Source organism: Mytilus edulis, chromosome 6 (genome assembly GCF_963676685.1).
Source record: "Mytilus edulis chromosome 6, xbMytEdul2.2, whole genome shotgun sequence".
NCBI lineage: Eukaryota > Metazoa > Mollusca > Bivalvia > Mytilida > Mytilidae > Mytilus > Mytilus edulis.
Genome location: NC_092349.1, coordinates 51099333 through 51119984, shown reverse-complemented (window position 1 = coordinate 51119984; position 20652 = coordinate 51099333). Strand labels below are relative to the sequence as shown.

The window sequence follows — 20652 nt, the reverse complement described above, 5'->3', positions numbered from 1 at the left end:
ATAACCAAACGAGTATTATACTCATATGGTCATGACCATACACGTATGGTTAAAATACTCATGTGGTCCGGAACATATATAATGAACGCATTTCTAACCCTTTTGAAACCATAAAGCACATGCATATGTATAAAGAAAATTGCAAAAGATTTATATTTTTTTTATTAGATACTATAACCAATAACAGATAAGAATAACAATACATTAAATCATTCGAAAACTGTTCATCTCAAAATGTTTACATGTTCAATAAATGTTCAATACTGTTCTATCACACAATTGACCACTGAGCGTTTTTCAGCTCTATTGTTGCTTATCTATTCTCTATATGAGCAATCTCATATTTGATTAATGTTTTTACATATTTTAATTCCAGTGAAATATAATTTAATTAGAGCCGGCTAAATAGCAAATTTGCTATTTTGTCGCTGCCAGTCAAATAGCCACTGCCTTTTTTTACTATACATTCAATTTTTACTTGAGGTCAACAATGTTAATTTTAGAACTGTATTTTCTTCAATTTAAGAACCTTTCTTAACTGCAAAAAAGATATGTTTTAGGAAAACAAAGTTCTCAATCACAACTTCGAAGATATTTATAAATATCTTGATCTTGGACTACTTGGTATTTTTTGCAATTTATTTTAATCTTATGATAATGTACTTCGATCAAAGGTAGGTTTATTTATAGACGAGATTAAAAAATGCAGAAGAATATAAGCTCTCTAAATATAAAAATGCTGTATATTATATTCCCATGAAGCATTTAAAATAAGAAAAGCAAAACCTGAACCTCGTTGGCATTTTGACTGTCCCTCTGGTCCCTCTTTTTTAGATATCCATGATTTATCCTTATTTTGAAAACTGACATGTATTCTTTTAACTTGCGAAAACCAAGACAATGCTTATTTGGGCCCTTTTTGGCCCCTAATTCCTAAACTGTTGGGACCAAAACTTACAAAAACAATCCAAACCTTCCTTTTATGGTCATAAACCTAGTGTTTAAATTGCATAGATTTCTATTTACTTAAACTAAAGTTATAGTGCGAAAACCAAAAGTATTCGGACGACGACGACGACAACGCCAACCTGATACCAATATACGACCAAAAAAATTTTGCGGTCGTATAAAATAGTTAAAGCACTTTACCCATCTTGGTCGTTGGGTCCAAACAACCTTAGGTAATTCCCTATCATTTGTACTTATTGTTGACAAAGCTGTGCCGTGGGGAATTTTTGATAAATTAAAGGTGGAAGGTGGTAACACTACCCAAACTTTAAACCTTATAAAACCTTACCCACCTTGGTCCCATCATTTGAACTAAGTGTGGACAAAACCTTTCCCGAGGGGATTTTTTTTATGCATTGCAGAATAAAGGAGGTTGTTTCACCCTACCATAACTTTGGAACTCAACTAAAATAGTCCCACCTTTTACCACCTGGGGATTCGGGTCAAAGCAACCTTAGGCAATTGGCTATTATTGGTACCGTGTGTAGGTAAAAGCTTAGCATAAGGTTGTCTTAAACACATTTCATTTACCTTAAACTTCTCATTTCCTCTTGCTAAACTGCATCTGCTATGCTTCTTTAATATGTACACATGTATGAATTTAAATGAAAATTTAATTCACTTATTTTCATTCGTCTAAATAATCAAAATTTGTATTCATTGAAATGTATACTAAAGTAATTCAACAGTATAACCAAAATCATTATAAAATAGTGTATAATGTTGCAAAGCATGAGCCAATAAAAACCAGTATTGTGCCTGCACAATTTCTACTTTCAGAATGATAAAACAGAAAAAACTATATTGACAATCCTGTGTATTGTTAGCTTAATTTTGTTGTAACATTTAATATAGAAAATGTGGAAAAATGATGCAAATTTTACAGATCATAACTATAAAACAACATTTTTAATGTAAAATTAGTCAGTTGGCATTTCAACAACCAGGAGTATAGTTTCGTCATTTGATCGAAATAATTTGTTTAATACTCCCGGACAGTTCGCTGATTTGAATTTCAGTATTTCTCAAAAGATCACAATTTGAAGTTCGTTCGTCGTCATTTGAACGCATTTTCGTCACAATTGATATAAATTGTCATCAAAAACTTTGGACATTTCCATTTAAAAAATGACTTGAAATAAGTTCCTGTACTTTACATGATTAAACATATTTATCCTTGTCAACACAAATCACAAAAAAAACACAGACACTGGATTTCTAATAGTATTTCTTTGTCTTTGGTGTCAATGAGGTTGCACAGGTTGAACATTAGAGCAACAAAAACTTTTTTTTGTTCACTATAGCACTTATTGTAAAAACATGAGATTGAATAAGATGCATGGTTGTCTTCTTTGAACAATTAAGTCAAGTATAATTCAATATGTGGAAGACGATCTAGATGATTGAGATAATGAAACAATCACTGCCTATTAGTATAAAACACAGTTGTCAGTGAATGCCTCGTACATGAGAGAGACTATGATCATGATGATATGATGGGATGTATACTGTTACATTCATCTAGATTTGGATATTCCTGAAATGAAAAAAAATATATTTGAAGAAGTATTACAACTTTAGTTAAAAGTTAACGATGCAGGATGCAAAGTGATGAGAAAAGCTCACTTGGCCCTTCGTACCAGGTGAGCTAAAAATGGCAAAGTTTACTTAAAACTACTAATTAAGAAGCAGGTTGTCTGATTCATTTGAAAATGTCAGGGCAGACAGCTCTTGTCCTGATTAACAATATTACTCCATGTCAGATTTGATGTAAATGCTTTGGTTTCAGAGATATAAGCCAAATCTACATTTTACCCTTATGTTCTATTTTTAGCTATGGAGGCCATTTTGGTTATATCTTTTAAACACTTTACCCCAATGATGATTGTGGCCAAGTTTGGTTAAGTTTGGCCCAGTAGTTTCAGAGGAGAAGATTTTTGTAAAAGTTCAGGCTAGGTGAGCTAAAAATAGCCAAATAATTTTGATGAGAGAAACCTGTGTTCAAAACCCATAACAATAAGTTTGTTTCACTTTTTTGTCATAATTCAATAAGATGTATCATCTCAAAGATTAAATGAACCTGTCAAAACGTGGAAGTCGTCAAGTTAAAGTTAAAATAATTTGGAATTTTCTTGTTTCAGAAATAATAAAAAAATAAAAATCTTCCTTTTGGATATCAAATAGTTATCAAAGGTACCAGGATTATAATTAAGTACGCCAGACGCGCGTTTCGTCTACATAAGACTCATCAGTGATGCTCATATCAAAATATTTATAAAGCCAAACAAGTACAAAGTTGAATAGCATTGAGGATCCAAAATTCCAAAAAGTTGTGCCAAATACGGCTAAGGTAATCTATGCCTGGGATAAGAAAATCCTTAGTTTTTCGAAAAATTGAAAGTTTTGTAACAGGAAATTTATTAAAATGACCACATTATTGATATTCAAACAGGAATGCATGACAACTGATGAATTCCAGGAAGACAACTATGAGGATCTGTTTGTGAAATGACAATATAATGTTGTCTTTGTCTGTGGACAAAACTTGGATGAGGATACCATGCATTTTTGGTTTATAACCGTTGAGTAATTATATTTCAAGGATAACGAATTTAAGAAATGATGACAAAATAGCATACCACTCATATTGTTAGAAATGTGAAACATATTTTTTTTTACATATTTGTGGTCTTGAAAGATATTTTTTACTTTTTTTTCCTACCGACCAACCTGACTTTTTAATGTGAAAAATATGTAAACCAGCAAAATTGAAAAACCCTGGCCTAACAGAAAATACATACAAAATTACACTGACATTTGTATAATATAGACATATATTTGAGAACAAGATTTATAAAGTAAATATCAAACTTTAAATGAATTTATAAAAAAAACCATTTTGACTATTTATTTTTTCTGATAATTCCATAATTATAGAATAAATACTTACTTCACCTCTGTTGTCCATAGAGGTCAACATTTTATTAAAATCAATAACAAGGTTATTGAAAGATAGTCGCCCTGATGGATTCTCATGCCAACAGGACTGCATCGTTTTATTAATTATTTCTGAAGCATATGGAGGTCTGCCCATTCTATGACCTTCTTTTAAAAGTTCAAATAATCTTTCCACAGGTACAGATGGATAAGGATTCCCTCCGAGTGTAAATATCTCCCACAACAATACTCCATAGGACCAACTATGAAAAAAAGATTAAAATTGTAAAGAACAAGGATTAATATATTTATGAATAAATTTAAATTACTTAGTGATTCAAAATATGCTTTTATTTCAACCATCTTTGCAATTTTTTTTTACTTGAAGCAAGGTCCTACAAAAATCAGCCATCATAAAGTATCTGTAAGGCCTTTTTTGGGGGAAAATATTACTGCTGTAGAACCTGTGATATAAATTCGTTTAGGTGGTACCCAACACTTTAACTAAAATTAATTTGGCTCCTTTAATTTTCTTAAAATTTTGACAAAGTATTTACTTTGACCCTTTGACAAAAATATAAAAATTTCAAAAGTTTGAACCAACCGTTTTATCAGAAAAATTACACTGGTTATATAACAGTTTGACAAACACTTATTTAGATAATTGAGAAGCTTAATACTCCCTTATGAACACAACGTCATTAAAACGTTCTGCTGATTTTACAGAGTTATCTCCCTGTAGTGTTAGGTACCACCTTAAGATGATGTACAGGCATACATGTCAAGTGACATGATATTCGCGTGTAATACACGCCTTTTTAACGGTTTACACACGAGGATTTTGTCACATGGCGTGCATTGTACAGTACAATATGAAACAAGTTGAATTAAACTATAGTAGCAGTCTTTTGACCTTTGTTTTCGTAAGACTTAATTTCCAGAACATCTACATTATGTTTCTTATAAATGCTAACACAAATTCTTTATAGAATCTGGAATCATTTCACTGTTTGTTCAAATCTTTCAGTATTTTAGGCTATAAAATAAAATCCTCTGTTCAAAACAGTTCTCTTTTTTATGTTTTTATTAATATCCAATAATGGCACTTTTCCCTAGTTAATTAAGATTGGAGTTGAGTGCACCTACACAAGGGTGCAATCAACAGTTTTTTTCTATGACATCATATTTTAGGGACTATGCATGAGTGACCCTTAGTGGTGGAAGGATTAATAAAGATACTTGTATACTGTATACTACCGCAGAGTCAAACCTTGAAAAGTTGGGGCAAGTATGGACACAACATAAAAGCTTGATACAGCTCTGAATTTGGATTGTGATTAAATAGTTGACACAATATAGGTTTCTGACACGAATGAATGTGGTCTAAGAACTTAAACATAAAAACTTAAAAATTTCAAATTGGACATTTAAAAACCTATAATGCCCAAATTGGCACCTCAATCAACCAGGAGCTCCGCAGGGGGCAGCTTTATACGACAGCAGAGGTTGAACCCTGAACGGTTGGGGCAAGTATGGACACAACATAAAAGCTTGATACAGCTCTGAATTTGGATTGTGATTAAATAGTTGACACAATATAGGTTTCTGACACAGAATGAATGTGGTCTAAGAACTCAAACATAAAAACTTAAAAATTTCAAATTGGACATTTAAAAACCTATTATGGTCCAATATCCAAAATCTAAATATATGGTTAGATTCAGCATATCATAAAACCCCAAGAATTAAATCTTTGAGGAAACCAAATAATGTTCAATTTTAGATCCCTTTAGACCTCAATGTGGACCAATTTGATAACCAGGTCCAAATATTAATCAGATGCTCCACAGGGCCCAGCTTTATACGACTGCATAGGTTGAACCCTGAACGGTTGGGGCAAGTATGGACACAACATTCAAGCTGGATTCAGCTCTAAATTTGGGTTGTGATTAAATAGTTGACACAGCATAGGTTTTGGACACAGAATGAATGTGGTCTAATGAACTTAAAATATTTTTTTTGTCTTTGAGCAATCACTATGCTGTTGAATATTAATCCTCTCAAAAAAATGTTTGAAGAAATTTTCTTTTTATTTATGAAATCTGAAATGAGAAAAATTTAACCCCCCCCCCCCCCCCCCCCCATTTTTTTCACATCCCCCTTTCCCTTTTTTCAAAACTGATCTCAATTCAAATTTCTAATGGAGTTTGAAACAATAACTACTCATTTAAATACATCATAAAATATTAAAATGTAACAAAAAGTGCTTGTTATCACTGAATGGTAAAGAGCGTTTTAATTTATCAGTTGGTAGTAAAAGTGAATATACATTGTGCATTGTATAAAACAATGATTTAAGTTGATTCAACTACTATTCTGGACAAAGAAAGATAACTCCAATCAATTGAAAATTTCTTGCTATTGCACAATATTATGCAATTAGATATTTCTTGCTATTGCGCAATACTGTGCAATTGAAAATATTTGCTATTGCACAATACTGTGCAATTGAAGATTTCTTGCTATTGCACAATACTGTGCAATTGAACATTTTTTGCTATTGCACAATACTGTGCAATTGAAGATTTCTTGCTATTGCTGAATACTGTGCAATTGAAAATTTCTTGCTATTGCACAATACTTAATATAATAATTTTGGATCCTGATTTAAACCAACTTGAAAACTGGGCCCATAATCAAAAATCTAAGTACATGATTAAATTCAGCATATCAAAAAAGCCAAAGAATTCAATTTTTATTAAAATCAAACTTAGTTTAATTTTGGACCCTTTGGTATTTAATGTAGACCAATATGAAAACGGGACTAAAAATTAAGAATCTACATACACAGTTAGATTTGGCATATCAAAGAACCCCAATTATTCAATTTTTGATGAAATCAAACAAAGTTCAATTTTGGACCCTTTGGGTCCCTTATTCCTAAAAGCCTGTTGGGACCAAAACTCCCAAAATCAAACCCAACCTTCCTTTTATGGTCATAAACCTTGTGTTTTAATTTCAAAGATTTCTATTTACTTATACTAAAGTTATGGTGCGAAAACCAAGAATAATGCTTACTTGGGCCCCTTTTTGGCCCCGAATTCCTAAACTGTTCAGACCTCAACTCCCAAAATCAATCCCAACCTTCCTTTTGTGGTCATAAACCTTGTGTTTAAATTTCATTGATTTCTATTTACTTATACTAAAGTTATTGTGCGAAAACCAAGAATAATGCTTATTTGGGCCCTTTTTTGGCCCCTTATTCCTAAACTGTTTGAACTGAAACTCCCAAAATCAATCCCAACCTTCCTTTTGTGGTCATAAACCTTGTGTCAAAATTTCATAGATTTCTATTTACTTAAACTAAAGTTATAGTGCGAAAACCAAGAAAATGCTTATTTGGGCCCTTTTTGGCCCCTAATTCCTAAAATTTTGGGACCAAAACTTCCAAAATCAATCCCAACCTTCCTTTTGTGGTTATAAACCTTGTTTTAAAATTTCATAGATTTCTATTCACTTTTACTAAAGTTAGAGTGCGAAAACTAAAAGTATTCGGACGACGACGACGACGCCAACGTGATAGCAATATACGGTCGTATAAAAATCTAAATACATGGTTAGATTCAGCATATTGAAGAACCCCATACATTCAATTTTTGTTGAAATCAAACAAAGTTTAATTTTTGACCCTTTGGACCTTAAAGGGAAACTTCGCAAAAAAATCAAAAATTGATATTATGTCCATTCTGTATTAAAATGCTCAAATTCATAGATATTAAAGTTTTATTCTGCTAGATAAGAGATCACCATCGATTTTAAATTTAGAGTATCAATTCCCTCCGTTCGGCCATTTTGTCACCTTTGCCGATTTGAACCCATGATATGTCTAAGGACCAAAACTACAGTAACCAAATGTAGTCGTAATTGCGTGTCGATATCTTGTCAATCGTATAACCTGAATAATGTCAGTCGTTATATTCCGCTGATCTCCGTCTAATCTCCGATTGCTACATTAACGATAGGCTATAAGGCCGCTAGAGGGCGCAGAATTATTCGAGTTATCAATCCGACTAGTTACTAACTTGATACGGAAAATGTTCTTATTTTTTTTTTAAATAACCATGATCTGTTTTTTTTAGACTGATAATATTGGAATTAGTTAAAGTTAAAAAGTCAAATTTCAAATCATAAATAAGTGTTCCGTGAAACTTAAATTGTTTTTGAAAATCTTATTAGTTTATAATTCTTTTATGTAATAAACTTGATTCAAATAAATTAGGATCTTCGCTCCACTGATCACCCGCATGGCTAAAGGTATTGTAAGGGGTGAGGTGACACGTCCAGGTATTCCAGCGATTTCCTGTCGAGCTTGCAAATGCATGCATCGTTTCACTTCTTAGGGTATTGATCAGTGTACACGGCCGATAACTTATATCTTTCCATTTTGAACTATTAGGTGTATAATATACATCTCTATCTTGCGTGTCCGAAAGTGATATGATATATATAGTCATTACTAAACTCATACGCTTGTTTATGAATAACATTTCTGGTGAAAAGAAAATTATTTATAAAAATATAAATAATACCAAAAAAAACCAACAGATTTGATGAAATAAAAATCTATATACATATTTTTTCCAAGGGTAAATTTGGTAAAATGTAATATATACTTGTTGTCAATGGTGAAGGACAGATTGGAACATGCCAGAAATATTGATTTAAAAAAAGTGTACGCACTTGTCGACCATTCGTATATATGCCTGGATAATAAGTTAAGGAACTATAGCGCAAATTAAAATATATACATGTATACATAAAGCATAAGAAAGAAACATACATTTTGCGTAAATTGGGGTAAAAGTTTTGTAAAATGACTAGTCCACGTATGCCAACAGTATGTAATCATCAAATGTCGATAGACTATTGTATACAAAAAGAAGAAGAAGAAGAAGAAGAAGAAGAAGAAGAAGAAGAAGAAGAAGAAGAAGAAGAAGAAGAAGAAGAAGAAGAAGAAGAAGAAGAAGAAGAAGAAGAAGAAGAAGAAGAAGAAGAAGAAGAAGAAAGAAGAAGAAGAAGAAGAAGAAGAAGAAGAAGAAGAAGAAGAAGAAGAAGAAGAAGAAGAAGAAGAAGAAGAAGAAGAAGAAGAAGAAGAAGAAGAAGAAGAAGAAGAGATTTAAATACAGGTCGATATATAACTTTATTTGGCTCATCGAAGTTATGGACATTTATATATCAACTATATAGATTGTTCTTTAAAAAAAAAGAAGAAATTCGTCATCATCACAATTGTTCAAACATGTATGTAATATGTACGCAACTGGAAGTACACTAATAATCCCTGAGGGATGTGAATATTTCCCAGGAAAACTATAGAGTATCAAAGTTTCAAATCAATTTCAGGATTTATTTTCTCTCTTGATATTCAATGACAGCAATTTAAAGAATAAACTGCTTGTCTGTTTTAGGGGTATTCTTTCCAGTTGAAACAGACTTATAATTACATTAAAAAATAGGGAAAGATGACATTATATTTGTTCATTTTTTTTATACATCGTTGGTCAAATAGCTAAAGTATAATATATAGTTACGGTGTGAGACGAAGAGTATTTTAAGAAGGACATTCCCGATTATGTATAAATTTTGTTGATGTTTTTCACACTTGAAAAGCATTGGACCCTTTGGACCTTAATGTAGATCCATTTGAAAACAGGACCAAAAATAAAGAATACGGTTAGATTTAGCATATCAGAGAACCCAAAATAATTCATTTTTTGATGAAATCAAACAAAGTTTAATTTTGGACCCTTTTGGCCCCGAATTGATAAGGACCAAAACTCCTAGAATCAATTCAAATCTTCCTTTTGTGGTCATAAACCTTGTGTTAAAATTTCATAGATTTCCATTTAATTATACTAAAGTTATTGAGCAAAAAACAAGAAAAATGCTTATTTTGGACCTGTTTTTGGCCTCTAATTCCTAAACTGTAGGGACTAAAACTCTCAAAATCAATCTCGACCTTCCTTTTGTGGTCAAAAACCTTGTGTATATATTTCATAGATTTCTATTTCCTTTTACTTAAGTTTGAGTGCGAAAACCAAATGTCTTCGGACACCAACAACGACGACATTGACGCCGAGGCCATCATGATACCTATATACAACCAAAAAATTCACAATTTTTGCGGTTGTATGAAAACTGCAAAAATTCCGTGGCAGCAGCCCAACAATGTGTTATTAAAAATTGTCTGAAAATTTCAGGGCTGATAAATCTTGACGAATTGAACAATTTTACGCCATGTCAGATTTGCTAAGTAAAAGCTTTAGTTTTTGAGAAATATGCCAGAATAGGCATTTGACACCTTTTATAAACTAGATACCTTAAGAAACATTTATAAGATTGAAGATATTTGGCCTAGTAGTTTCAGAGGATAAGATTTTTGAAATATGAATCTAGACAGAAGACCACAGACGCCAAGTGATGGCATAAGCTCACATGGGGCCAAAAGCTGGTGAGCTAAAAAAATGGCAGCAACTAAATTTTCCAAAAGCAGTACTTATAATGTGGCATTTAAACACCAAAAAACAATTTTTTTGTTCTTTGTTAATGTTTTTAAAACAATCAACTTTACATTGGAGGATCCAGAGGGGGGTTTCGGGGGTTGAAACCCCCCTTTTTTTGGCAGATCAATGCATTTGAATGGGGACAAATAGTTGGAACACCCCCTTTGTCCTGGGTTGGGAACCCCCATTTTTAAATTGGCTGGATCCGCCCCTGACTTTATATCTTTCTGAAGATAACATTTAACATGTATTTTTGTTAGAAGTGAAAACAACAACTTGAATAATTAACTTACACATCACTCTTGGAAGTATATTTTCTGTCAAATAATGCCTCTGGAGCCATCCATTTCACAGGTAGTCGACCCTGCAATATAAACATTATCCATTAATACTTATTGCATGATGGCTGCTTAAAATCCAATGGCCAAAGTATATATGCATGTTTAGGTTTTATATACCTATATGGAGTTAGTTTCTTTCAGAACGACAGGTCATTCTTTTTCAGAATCAACCCTGACGATACCATGTTTCAATGAAATATGCTCAAAGGCATAAAATAATAACCTGTGTGAGGTCATTATTTTCCTTGATAAAAATGCAATCTATAATTTACTTCAAAATTATATTCGTCTGATAGTTTTTTGTTGCTGATTTGGAAATTTATATTTTAAAGTTCAATCGATGATAGATGAAAAAGAAACCTTCATTGCCCGCATTTTAATTTTAGAAACAAATAACGTGAAGCTTTGTTAATTTATCGCTACAATAAAGAAACATTATCATATACATGAGATGAATTTTAATACAGACTTTCATAAATAACAAGAGGCTCTCAAGAGCTTGAATCGCTCACCTTAATTTTTTTGGTTAAATCTCTCATCAATGATTATTTTGGCTTTTCAATTTATTTAAATGTTCTTTGAATCGTCCTATTTTCTTCAAAAGCAAAAAAAAAAATCATTTTCTCCTATGTTCTATTTTAGCCATAGGAGCTATGTTTCTTGACATACAAGGAAATAAAATATAAAATTTATACTAGATACTCTGAAACTCATTTAGCCTAAGTTTGGCTGAAATTGATACAGCAGTTTCAAAGGAGAAGATTTTTAAAAGTAGGTCAACATGATGAACAAATTGTGAAAAAAGTCTTTAAAGGGCAATAACTCCTTAAGGGGTCAATTGACAATTTTGGTAAAATTGACTTATTTGTAGATCTTACTTTGCTTAACATTTTTGCTATTAACAGTTTATCTGTATCTATAATAATATTCAAGATAATAACCAAAAACTGCAAACTTTCTTTAAAATCGTCAATTCAGGGGCATTATACCTGAAAAACCAGTTACCCAATTCGGCTAGAAATTTCAGGACAGGTAGACCTTGACCTAATAAATACTTTAACTTCTTGTCTTATTTGCTCTAAATGCTGGAGTTTTTGAGATATGAGCCAAAAACTGCATTTTACCCTGTGTTCTATTTTTAGCCATGACGGCCATGTTTTTTGACGAAATAAAAAATAAAACACAAACTTTATTTTATACACCCTACTGATTATTCAGTTGAAGTTTGGTTGAATTTGGTGGAGTAGTTTTAGAGGAGAAGATTTTTTAAAGTTAGCAAATATGATGAACAAATTGTGAAAATTTGTCATTAAAGGACAATAACCCCTTAAGGGGTCAATTGACAATTTTGGTCATATTAACTTATTTGTAGATCTTACTTTGCTGATCATTTTTGCTGTTTACAGTTTGTCTTTATCTATAATAATATTCAAGATAATGACCAAAAATTGCAAAATTTCCTTAAAATTACCAATTAAGTGGCAGCAACCCAACAATGGGTTGTTTGATTCATCTGAAAATTTCAGGGCTGATAGATGTTGACCTAATGAACATTTTTACCCCCATGTCAGATTTGCTCTAAATGCTTTCGTTTTTGAGATATAAGCCAAAAACTGCATTTGACCCCTATGTTCTATTTTTAGCAATGGCGACCATGTTTGTTGATAGATCAAAACTTCGGATACAATTTATAAACTAGATACCCTAAGGAACATTCAGTTAAAGTTTGGAAGTATTTGGCTTAGTAGTTTCAGTGGAGAAGATTCTTGAAATAGTTTACGACGACAGACGATGGATGACGACGGACGCCAAGTGATGGCATAAGCTCACATGGCCCTTTAGGCCAAGTGAGCTAAAAAGCCAGATTTAACATAATTTCGTGTGTTAGATTTTGAAAATCTTATTGAGTCACACTGAATAGGTTGGTTGATTGTTGGTTGCTTGCTTAACGTCCAGTGGCAAATATTTCATGCATGTTCAGGACGATAAACGCTGAATAGGAAATCAAACTGTGACCTACATGTATTTATATTCGTCTTTGTGTCAGTTCTTAACTGTTTTAAATTTATGTATACTTTTACTCTATCAAATGATCAACTAATAAGATAATCTTATATTCTATTGAATAACATAAACGTAACTCAGAAAAGGGTCGGGTGCGCAGGGTATACAATTATATCCTGATTATCTGTTAATAAAATGTATTGCTATTCAAAAGACAATCTTTCTGAATTTTTCATTCGATTCAATTAAAATTGTTAAAAAATAACCACTTTTCCGCGATAGAAATGACATTACAAATAGAAAAAAAAACATACCCCTCCCCCTTTTCCATAAACTAAGTGGTACAATAAATTACTTACAATGTGTCTTGTATTTGTCATACACCGTTATCGGATGGTAACAATACATTTGTGTCTTACTTCATGCAGTTACAGTAATATTCTTATTGTGTATGGATAATATTTTTAAAAGGTTTATATCTAGATTAATTAGTGAGTTTTATTTCACATTCTAACTGAGTCGTAGGGTGTATTAAAACCTGAACGCATTAGAAAGGAATATCCCACTTTAGTGTTGTCGGTAAAATAGGATACTAAATTTTGCAAATCTTTATAAAAACTAATTTTTTTTTTGACGGTATATAAGTCAGATAATGCATATTTTAAGGTTTTTCTTGTCGTAGAACACCTCTCGGGTTGTCAGGATTGCTCAGAGAAAGACCTCCCTACGGTCGGTCTTTCATTTGATCAATCCTGACACCCCTCAGTGTGTTCTAGGACAAGAAAAACCTTAAAAAAAGCATTATCTATAGCATAATGTTAACAATATGAATTTATAATACTTTGTGTTGAATTCTTAACTGAACTGAAATCTTATTTTTATACCTTACATTATATAGTAATTAGTTGATTTGCTAATACCGAATCATGTGTCATAGTTTAATTTCAATGTATTTTCTAACAAAAAATATGTCCAGAGTACACAGATGCCCCACTTGCACTATCATTTTCTATGTTCAATGGACCATGAAATTGGGTAAAAATCTAATTTGGCATTAAAATTAGAAAGATCATACCATAGGGAAAGTGTGTTTTAAGTTTCAAGTTGATTGGACTTCAAAATCTTAAACCTGGAGCAGAACAGATGGACGAACAGACAGACAGATGCCCAGACTGGAAAACTGGGGCATAAAGTATGTTCCCTTGAATTTGACAGTTGCAGGTAATTAATCCTATATTTTATTACAGTAAATTAAACATTTATGGGTGGTTAACATTTTTCTTTGGTATTTCAAAAAACCATTACTTTTTATTTTGGGTTTCAGTAGAATTTTTTGGAAACTTGAGGTTACTAAAGCGTATAACACATATTAAATTAAAGAACCTTAGTGAGCACGCTCACATACCCCACGTCCCCACATTGTCATTGGAGAAATTAAATAAGTATAAGAAAAAAAAATTGTATAAGAAAAAATATTGAATAATAATTTCCTGTCAATATACACATCTACATATTTACAACATTTACAACCATGGTACATGTGGTATATAAGGTGTATAACATCCTCAGGTGTTACATCAACCATGGTACATGTGGTATATAAGGTGTATAATATCCTCAGGTGTTACATCAACCATGGTACATGTGGTATATAAGGTAAGTATTTCACGTTTTATCAGGACACGAAAACAAATTTACAACAAATACAATAGGTATAGATCTACATGAGGCATCAGACTTCGTTTATCCTTTCTGAATTCAAACATCACACACAGTCAAAAGGTCGACCCGCTCTAGCAATGGATTGACTGTTGAGAGGCAATGGAAATTATCACATACAAAAATCGAATCTATCGCATGCAGCCATATGCAATAATGTCTTTTCATTGGACACGGTAGATCAAAAGGCAGCAAAAAAAGTCAAATTTCCATCTTCGTATATAGCAGGCTTGGTGACCGTTACGCATAGATTAGAGTCATGGTTGCTTTAGGGAGACGAGAAGGGAGTCTACATGCATACAAACGCCATGCAGTGGACACAAACCGCTGCTCAAACAAAGTTCATTATAAAAAAGAAGATGTGGTATGATTGCTAATGAGACAACTCTCCACAACAGACCAGATGACTGGAAATTAACAACTATATTAAATATTACTTATTTTTATCAAAATAATAAATTTATAAAAATTGTTTAAGTTATTCTGTTATTCCATAGTTTACATGTATTACATCTTTCACATTGTTATGTGTTTATTATGCTAATAAATGATTAGTACACAATTGAACATCATTTGTCTTTATTTTAATCATATACAAGTGTGGACACAGATGAGTGTGGATAGTATGTTTGGATGTTTGACAGCGTCTTATGACAAAAGGAGTTCTATGTTTTTCCTTTATGGTGTTATTTTTTTGTCTATCTGATGAGTTAAGCCTTTTTTAACTGATTTTTATAGTTTGTTCTTATGTTGTACTGTTATACCACTGCCCCAGGTTAGGGGGAGGATTGGGATCCCATTAACATGTTTAACCCCGCCACATTATTTTTGTATGTGCCTGTCCCAAGTCAGGAGCCTGTAATTCAGTGGTTATTGTTTGTTTATGTGTTACATATTTGTTTTTCATTCATTTTTTTACATAAATGAGGCCATTAGTTTTCTCGCTTGAATTGTTTTACATTGTCTTATCGGGGCCTTTTATAGTTGACTATATATGCGGTATGGGCTTTGCTCATTGTTGAAGGCCGTACGGTGACCTATAATTGTCAATGTTTGTGTCATTTTGGTCTTTTGTGGATAGTTGTCTCATTGGCAATCATACCACATCTTCTTTTTTTATATTATTAACTGTGTTGCACGGTGACAACCAACCTGAGCATTAGAACTGTTATTTATTTAATATTTTTTTATGTTCAAGACAGGCATAGAGGAGACAGTAATAACACTAGTTACCGAATGATTATGATAGAATATGTTCTACATCTTTGATTTTGGATACATTTTGTATCTAGGAGAGCAACACATAATAGATTATTTTTTTCACACGTTTTTTTTCTATATGGGAGATGATATCTAGATTTGAGAACATGATATAAGGAGCCTGTAACTCGGTGATTGTCGTTTATTTATGTGTTACATATAAGTTTTTTGTTTATTTTTTTTTAACATAAATAAGGCCATTAGTTTTCTCGTTTGAATTGTTTTATATTGTCATTTCGGTGCCTTTTATAGCTGATTATGCGGTATTGGCTTTGCTTATTGTTTATGTCCTATAGTTGTTAACTTCTGTGTCATTTGGTCTCTTGTGGAGAACTGTCTCATTGGAAAGCATACCACATCTTTTTCATATGTATTTGCTTACTATTGGTATGGTTCACTAGATTTAGTTAAAACAAACTTAAGTTAAGACTAAATAATTCTTCAATGTTTCCATTTGTAAAAGGGCATAACCCTAGAATGATAATCAAAGTGCTTGTAATCACTGAATGGTTATTAAAGACTGCTTTAATTTATCAGTTGGTAGTAAAGTGAATTTTGCATTGTATATTGTATAAAGCATTAATTTAAGTTGATTAAACTACTATTCTGGACAGAGAAAGACAACTCTAATTTTCAAAGAAGATTTCATAAAGCATTGGTTTTAGGTAATTCAACAACCATTCTGGACAATTTGTGGTCTCGACTCTACAAACATGCTTGTTTTTGGCCCTCAATTCCTCGACTGTTTGCCCCAATAACCCTTAAAATATACCCCAACCTTCTACTTATGGTATAAAACATTATGGTACAATTTCAGAGCAATTGAAATACTTGTACACAACTTTTTGTACTGACACTAAATTTTAATGCTTGTTTTGGGCACCTTTGGAACCTAAACCTTATGGACTATAACCCCCAAAATCAATCCCAAGCTTCCTTTTGTGGTTATAAACATTGTGTTATAATTTTATTTATTTCTTTTTGCTTATAGTTAAGTTATTATATGGAAACCATCTGTCTTCGGACGACGACGACAGGATACCTATTTAGGACCACGACAGGATACCTATTTAGGACCGCAAAAATTTCTGTGGTTGTATAAAAATTTCAAGCATGAACAATGAAATATAGTTTAAAAAATCGATAAGCCTAGATAGAGCTTATCATTTTTTTAACATAATTGAACAAACATAATATGTTTGGTTCAAATTAAAATAGAATGCTTTTATCTCCCTAATACTTACATTGTACATAAGAGGTGATACTACTTTGACAAATCCTTGTACATGAGAGTTGTCTGTCAAATCTTTATTTTACAAAGAAAGAATTGCATAACAATGAACTGAGCTCAAAGCAAAGTAATTTAATAATACACTTAGACAAAGAGCTAAATCCAGTGATATACTTTGTACTACAGGTCCTTCGTGAACATCCATCGACCAAAACCATATCTCAAGAACATTCCATACTACATGGTTGGATTCAGAAGTCCTGAAAAAGACATGATTTTTTTATCGTATTTTTAGTATATATATGCACAGGTTAAAACTTTCTTGTGGTATAATCATTCAGTATCTAGCAACTATCAATTTGCTTCATGCACATATTGATATAGGTTTAGTGTCCTTCTGTTGGAAATAAGAACACACACACCTCCATCTAGTTTTAGTCAACTGACAAAATATTCATAACTATAAAATGTTATCTACTGTAAGACCATAGGTGGATCCAGGCCCCCCCCCCCCTTTTTAGGTGAAAAATTTGGTTGATTATATAGGGAATCACTCACTGAAGCATGACTGCCCCCCCCCCCCCCCCTGAAAAGTTCTGGATCCACCATTGAAGACTTGTCAGTGTCTATTTATCATTGCCACTATATCAGTGATATATGTACACATACATATATGTAATTATATACATGTAAGACTAAAGTACATATATAAGACTAAAACTGGCATTCAGCCTTTACTACATCTTCATTCCCAAATATAAAAAAGATGTGGTATGATTGCCAATGAGACAACTATCCACAAAAGACCAAAATGACACAAACATTAACAATTATAGGTCACCCTACAGCCTTCAACAATGAGCAAAACCCATACCACATATATAGTCAGCTATAAAAGGCCCCGATAAGACAATGTAAAACAATTCAAGCTAGAAAACTAACGGCCTTATATATGTAAAAAAAAATATGTAACACATAAACAAACGACAACCACTGAATTACAGGCTTCTGACTTGGGACAGGCACATACATAAATAATGTGGCGGGGTTAAACATGTTAGCGGGATCCCAACCGTCCCCCAAAGTCATTTTCAAATTGGACTTCATGATAAAATAAGATTCTATATCTACTTCCAATGAAAATGAAATATCCCTCTAATAGACTAGCATTTAAATCACTGTTTTCTAAACTGGTAGCTAGGTCACCATGAATCTTAAATATTTCAAATGCATGTACATTTAATAATATAAATTCTCCAAAATTCACTACATTTTCCCTTTTTTGTCTTCTGTTTGATATACCATTTTTTGAGTCTATATATTGTCCTTTATATTGAGGTCATTTTTCGCAACATGAACCCACTTAATCTGAACTTTGAATGCAAAAGACCCCTATTAAAATGGCTAACAGATATTGCTATAAAGAATTATAGTCCATGATTTATATACATGTGATTTAAGAATTCATGAAATTTACACTGATGCACAATACTTTTTTATGAGACCTGTTTGAACTTAAGGACGACACCAAAAGTTCAATGAAGGATAAAAAACTTAATTCACATAGTTTTTTCACTGACCGCCCTACCCCCTTCTTAACTTAATTTGGGAAAAACTGATTGACCCATATGGATATATATAAAAATCAATGTCAGATAACCAAATTTTGCAGCAGTTCAACCCCCAAACTATTTGAATTAAGTTTTTTATCTTACATTGATCTTTTGATGTCGTCCCTTACCGTAAAAACTTTAAACTTCAATTTTAATTTCGAAAAAAGTGGATCATACTATATTGAGGAGCCTCGAAGGTACACAATTTTCAGAAAAAAAATAAACATTTGTTTTTCATTACAAATTTTATTTGTTACCTTTTGTAGTTGTTACTTTATCATATGGTACAAAAATCATTCAAAACAATAAATTTGTGTTGGCCCCAGATGACTTTTAGGCCAAAAAAAATATATGTCTGTTTCCTGCTTCCAAGGCCAAAAAATGTTTGGTTATCATTTCCATATGTAAGCTGTACTTAAACTAAATTATTGTAAAAATTTGAGCGATTTCTGTCATAAATTTCTTTTTTTATTTCATTGTATTTCGATATTAACTTTATTTCTCCTATTACTTCAACAGAAAAAAAACACTTTAACATAAATGTATGCTTCTTTGGAAGACTGATTATGAGCGCAAATGAAGGGTGACCCCACTTTTTTTATTTTATTTTTCTATTAACTATAATATAAAGTTCATTTATAGAAAAATATAGAGAAATCCTATATAAATGATTTAGACCCGCCACCCCCTTAAAGTTTCTTGATGATCGCTTTCTAAAGTTTTTACTCCCTCAGCTCTCTACTAAAAAACCTCTATTTTTAGCCACATGACCCAAACAGGGAGTTGTACATTTGACTGTCTTTCCCAGATTGGATTAAATAGCGATAAGGTGTATTTTTCGTATTTTCCGGGATTGTTGAAAACTTGCACTATCTGATTTTGTGGTTTTAACAATCCAGACAGACAAATGGTTCGAGACCACAATTGTCGTCCCTTGATTTTCGTTGTTCACGAATAAAGTCCCTAGTGTTAATAGTGGGTTACTTGCCATTAATTTTAAAACCCCTTCCAAATTAATTTATCCATGTTTAATGCCTCAAATTGTAAGTAGGGGGGTGAAATTACACTGTAAAGAAATTTGGGTCCCGAATTTAAAAGGAAAGTAGTGATTTAGTCCAGGTGAAAAAGGTTGAAATATAGGACTTCGGAAGCTGTCAAAAGATTTCAAGACGCCCTAAAGATAAAATTGTTCATATTTTGAGTTAGAGACGATGAAGTTTTCTTTAATTTTGATATAATTTGTCCCAAAAGTAGTACAACACACTATAAAAGTTTCATTGAGAAAGCGCGGGTGGGATTTTTTTAATTTTCATATATGTTCTAAAAGAAATGCACTACAAATTAATTGTGTTCTCAAACCAAATAGCAATAAGGTGTTTAGGAAAACATGACATAAACAGTTAACATCCTTCATATAAGACAAAAAACGTGGGAACTCGTACTGAATGGTCAAATGTGTTCAATATGAAAATTGCAGTTAAGATGGTAAAATCACAAATAGGCCATTAATGTAAATGGACTAAAAGTATGACTTTTACACAAATTTAAAGGGAAATGACGGGGAAGGGGCAAATTAGTGTTCAAGGGGAGCAAATGCTGTTTAAATTAGTATGCGGTTTTAAATAAAGAGGGAAAGTGGAGTTATCTTTTTAGACTTAAGTTAAATATAACTTATGTAGACTTACCTTCTAATTCTATGAAGAAGAAAAAAACACAACTCAGAACTATTACTAATTCACTTGGTACTGATATGCAGACCTAAAAACAAAAAGAAATATATCATAAAATAGTGATTGAAAGATTCATAACACTTTGAAAGGATAATTCAGACACGTGTTACACGGGGAGCATGTTTGTTTACAAATAATAATGTCACGTGATCGCGCACTGACCTCGCATGTTGCATCGCCCTTACAATTCACTAATACAAAACAATTATAGGTCACCCTACGGCCTTCAACAATGAGCAAAACCCA

The 20652-nt window shown here is 32.2% G+C and overlaps 1 protein-coding gene across 1 annotated transcript; it reads right to left on the bottom strand.

Moving 5' to 3' along the window:
* Positions 1-1728: 1728 nt before the first annotated feature.
* Positions 1729-14273, bottom strand: LOC139526466 (fibroblast growth factor receptor 2-like). The gene is made up of 4 exons (XM_071321614.1): positions 14259-14273; positions 10802-10872; positions 3959-4208; positions 1729-2545 (listed from the first exon to the last, which is right to left on the bottom strand). Exons 1-4 carry the CDS (start codon positions 14271-14273, stop codon positions 2492-2494), a joined length of 390 nt encoding a protein of 129 aa, XP_071177715.1. The 3' UTR covers positions 1729-2491.
* Positions 14274-20652: the final 6379 nt, after the last annotated feature.

Coding starts and splice junctions, on each gene's coding strand:
- LOC139526466 (XM_071321614.1), bottom strand. Junction 4,209..10,801: donor TATACTTCCAAGAGTGATGT/GTAAGTTAATTA, acceptor TTTTTTTCATAG/TTGGTCCTATGGAGTATTGT. Junction 2,546..3,958: donor CTATGGACAACAGAGGTGAA/GTAAGTATTTAT, acceptor TTTTCATTTCAG/GAATATCCAAATCTAGATGA.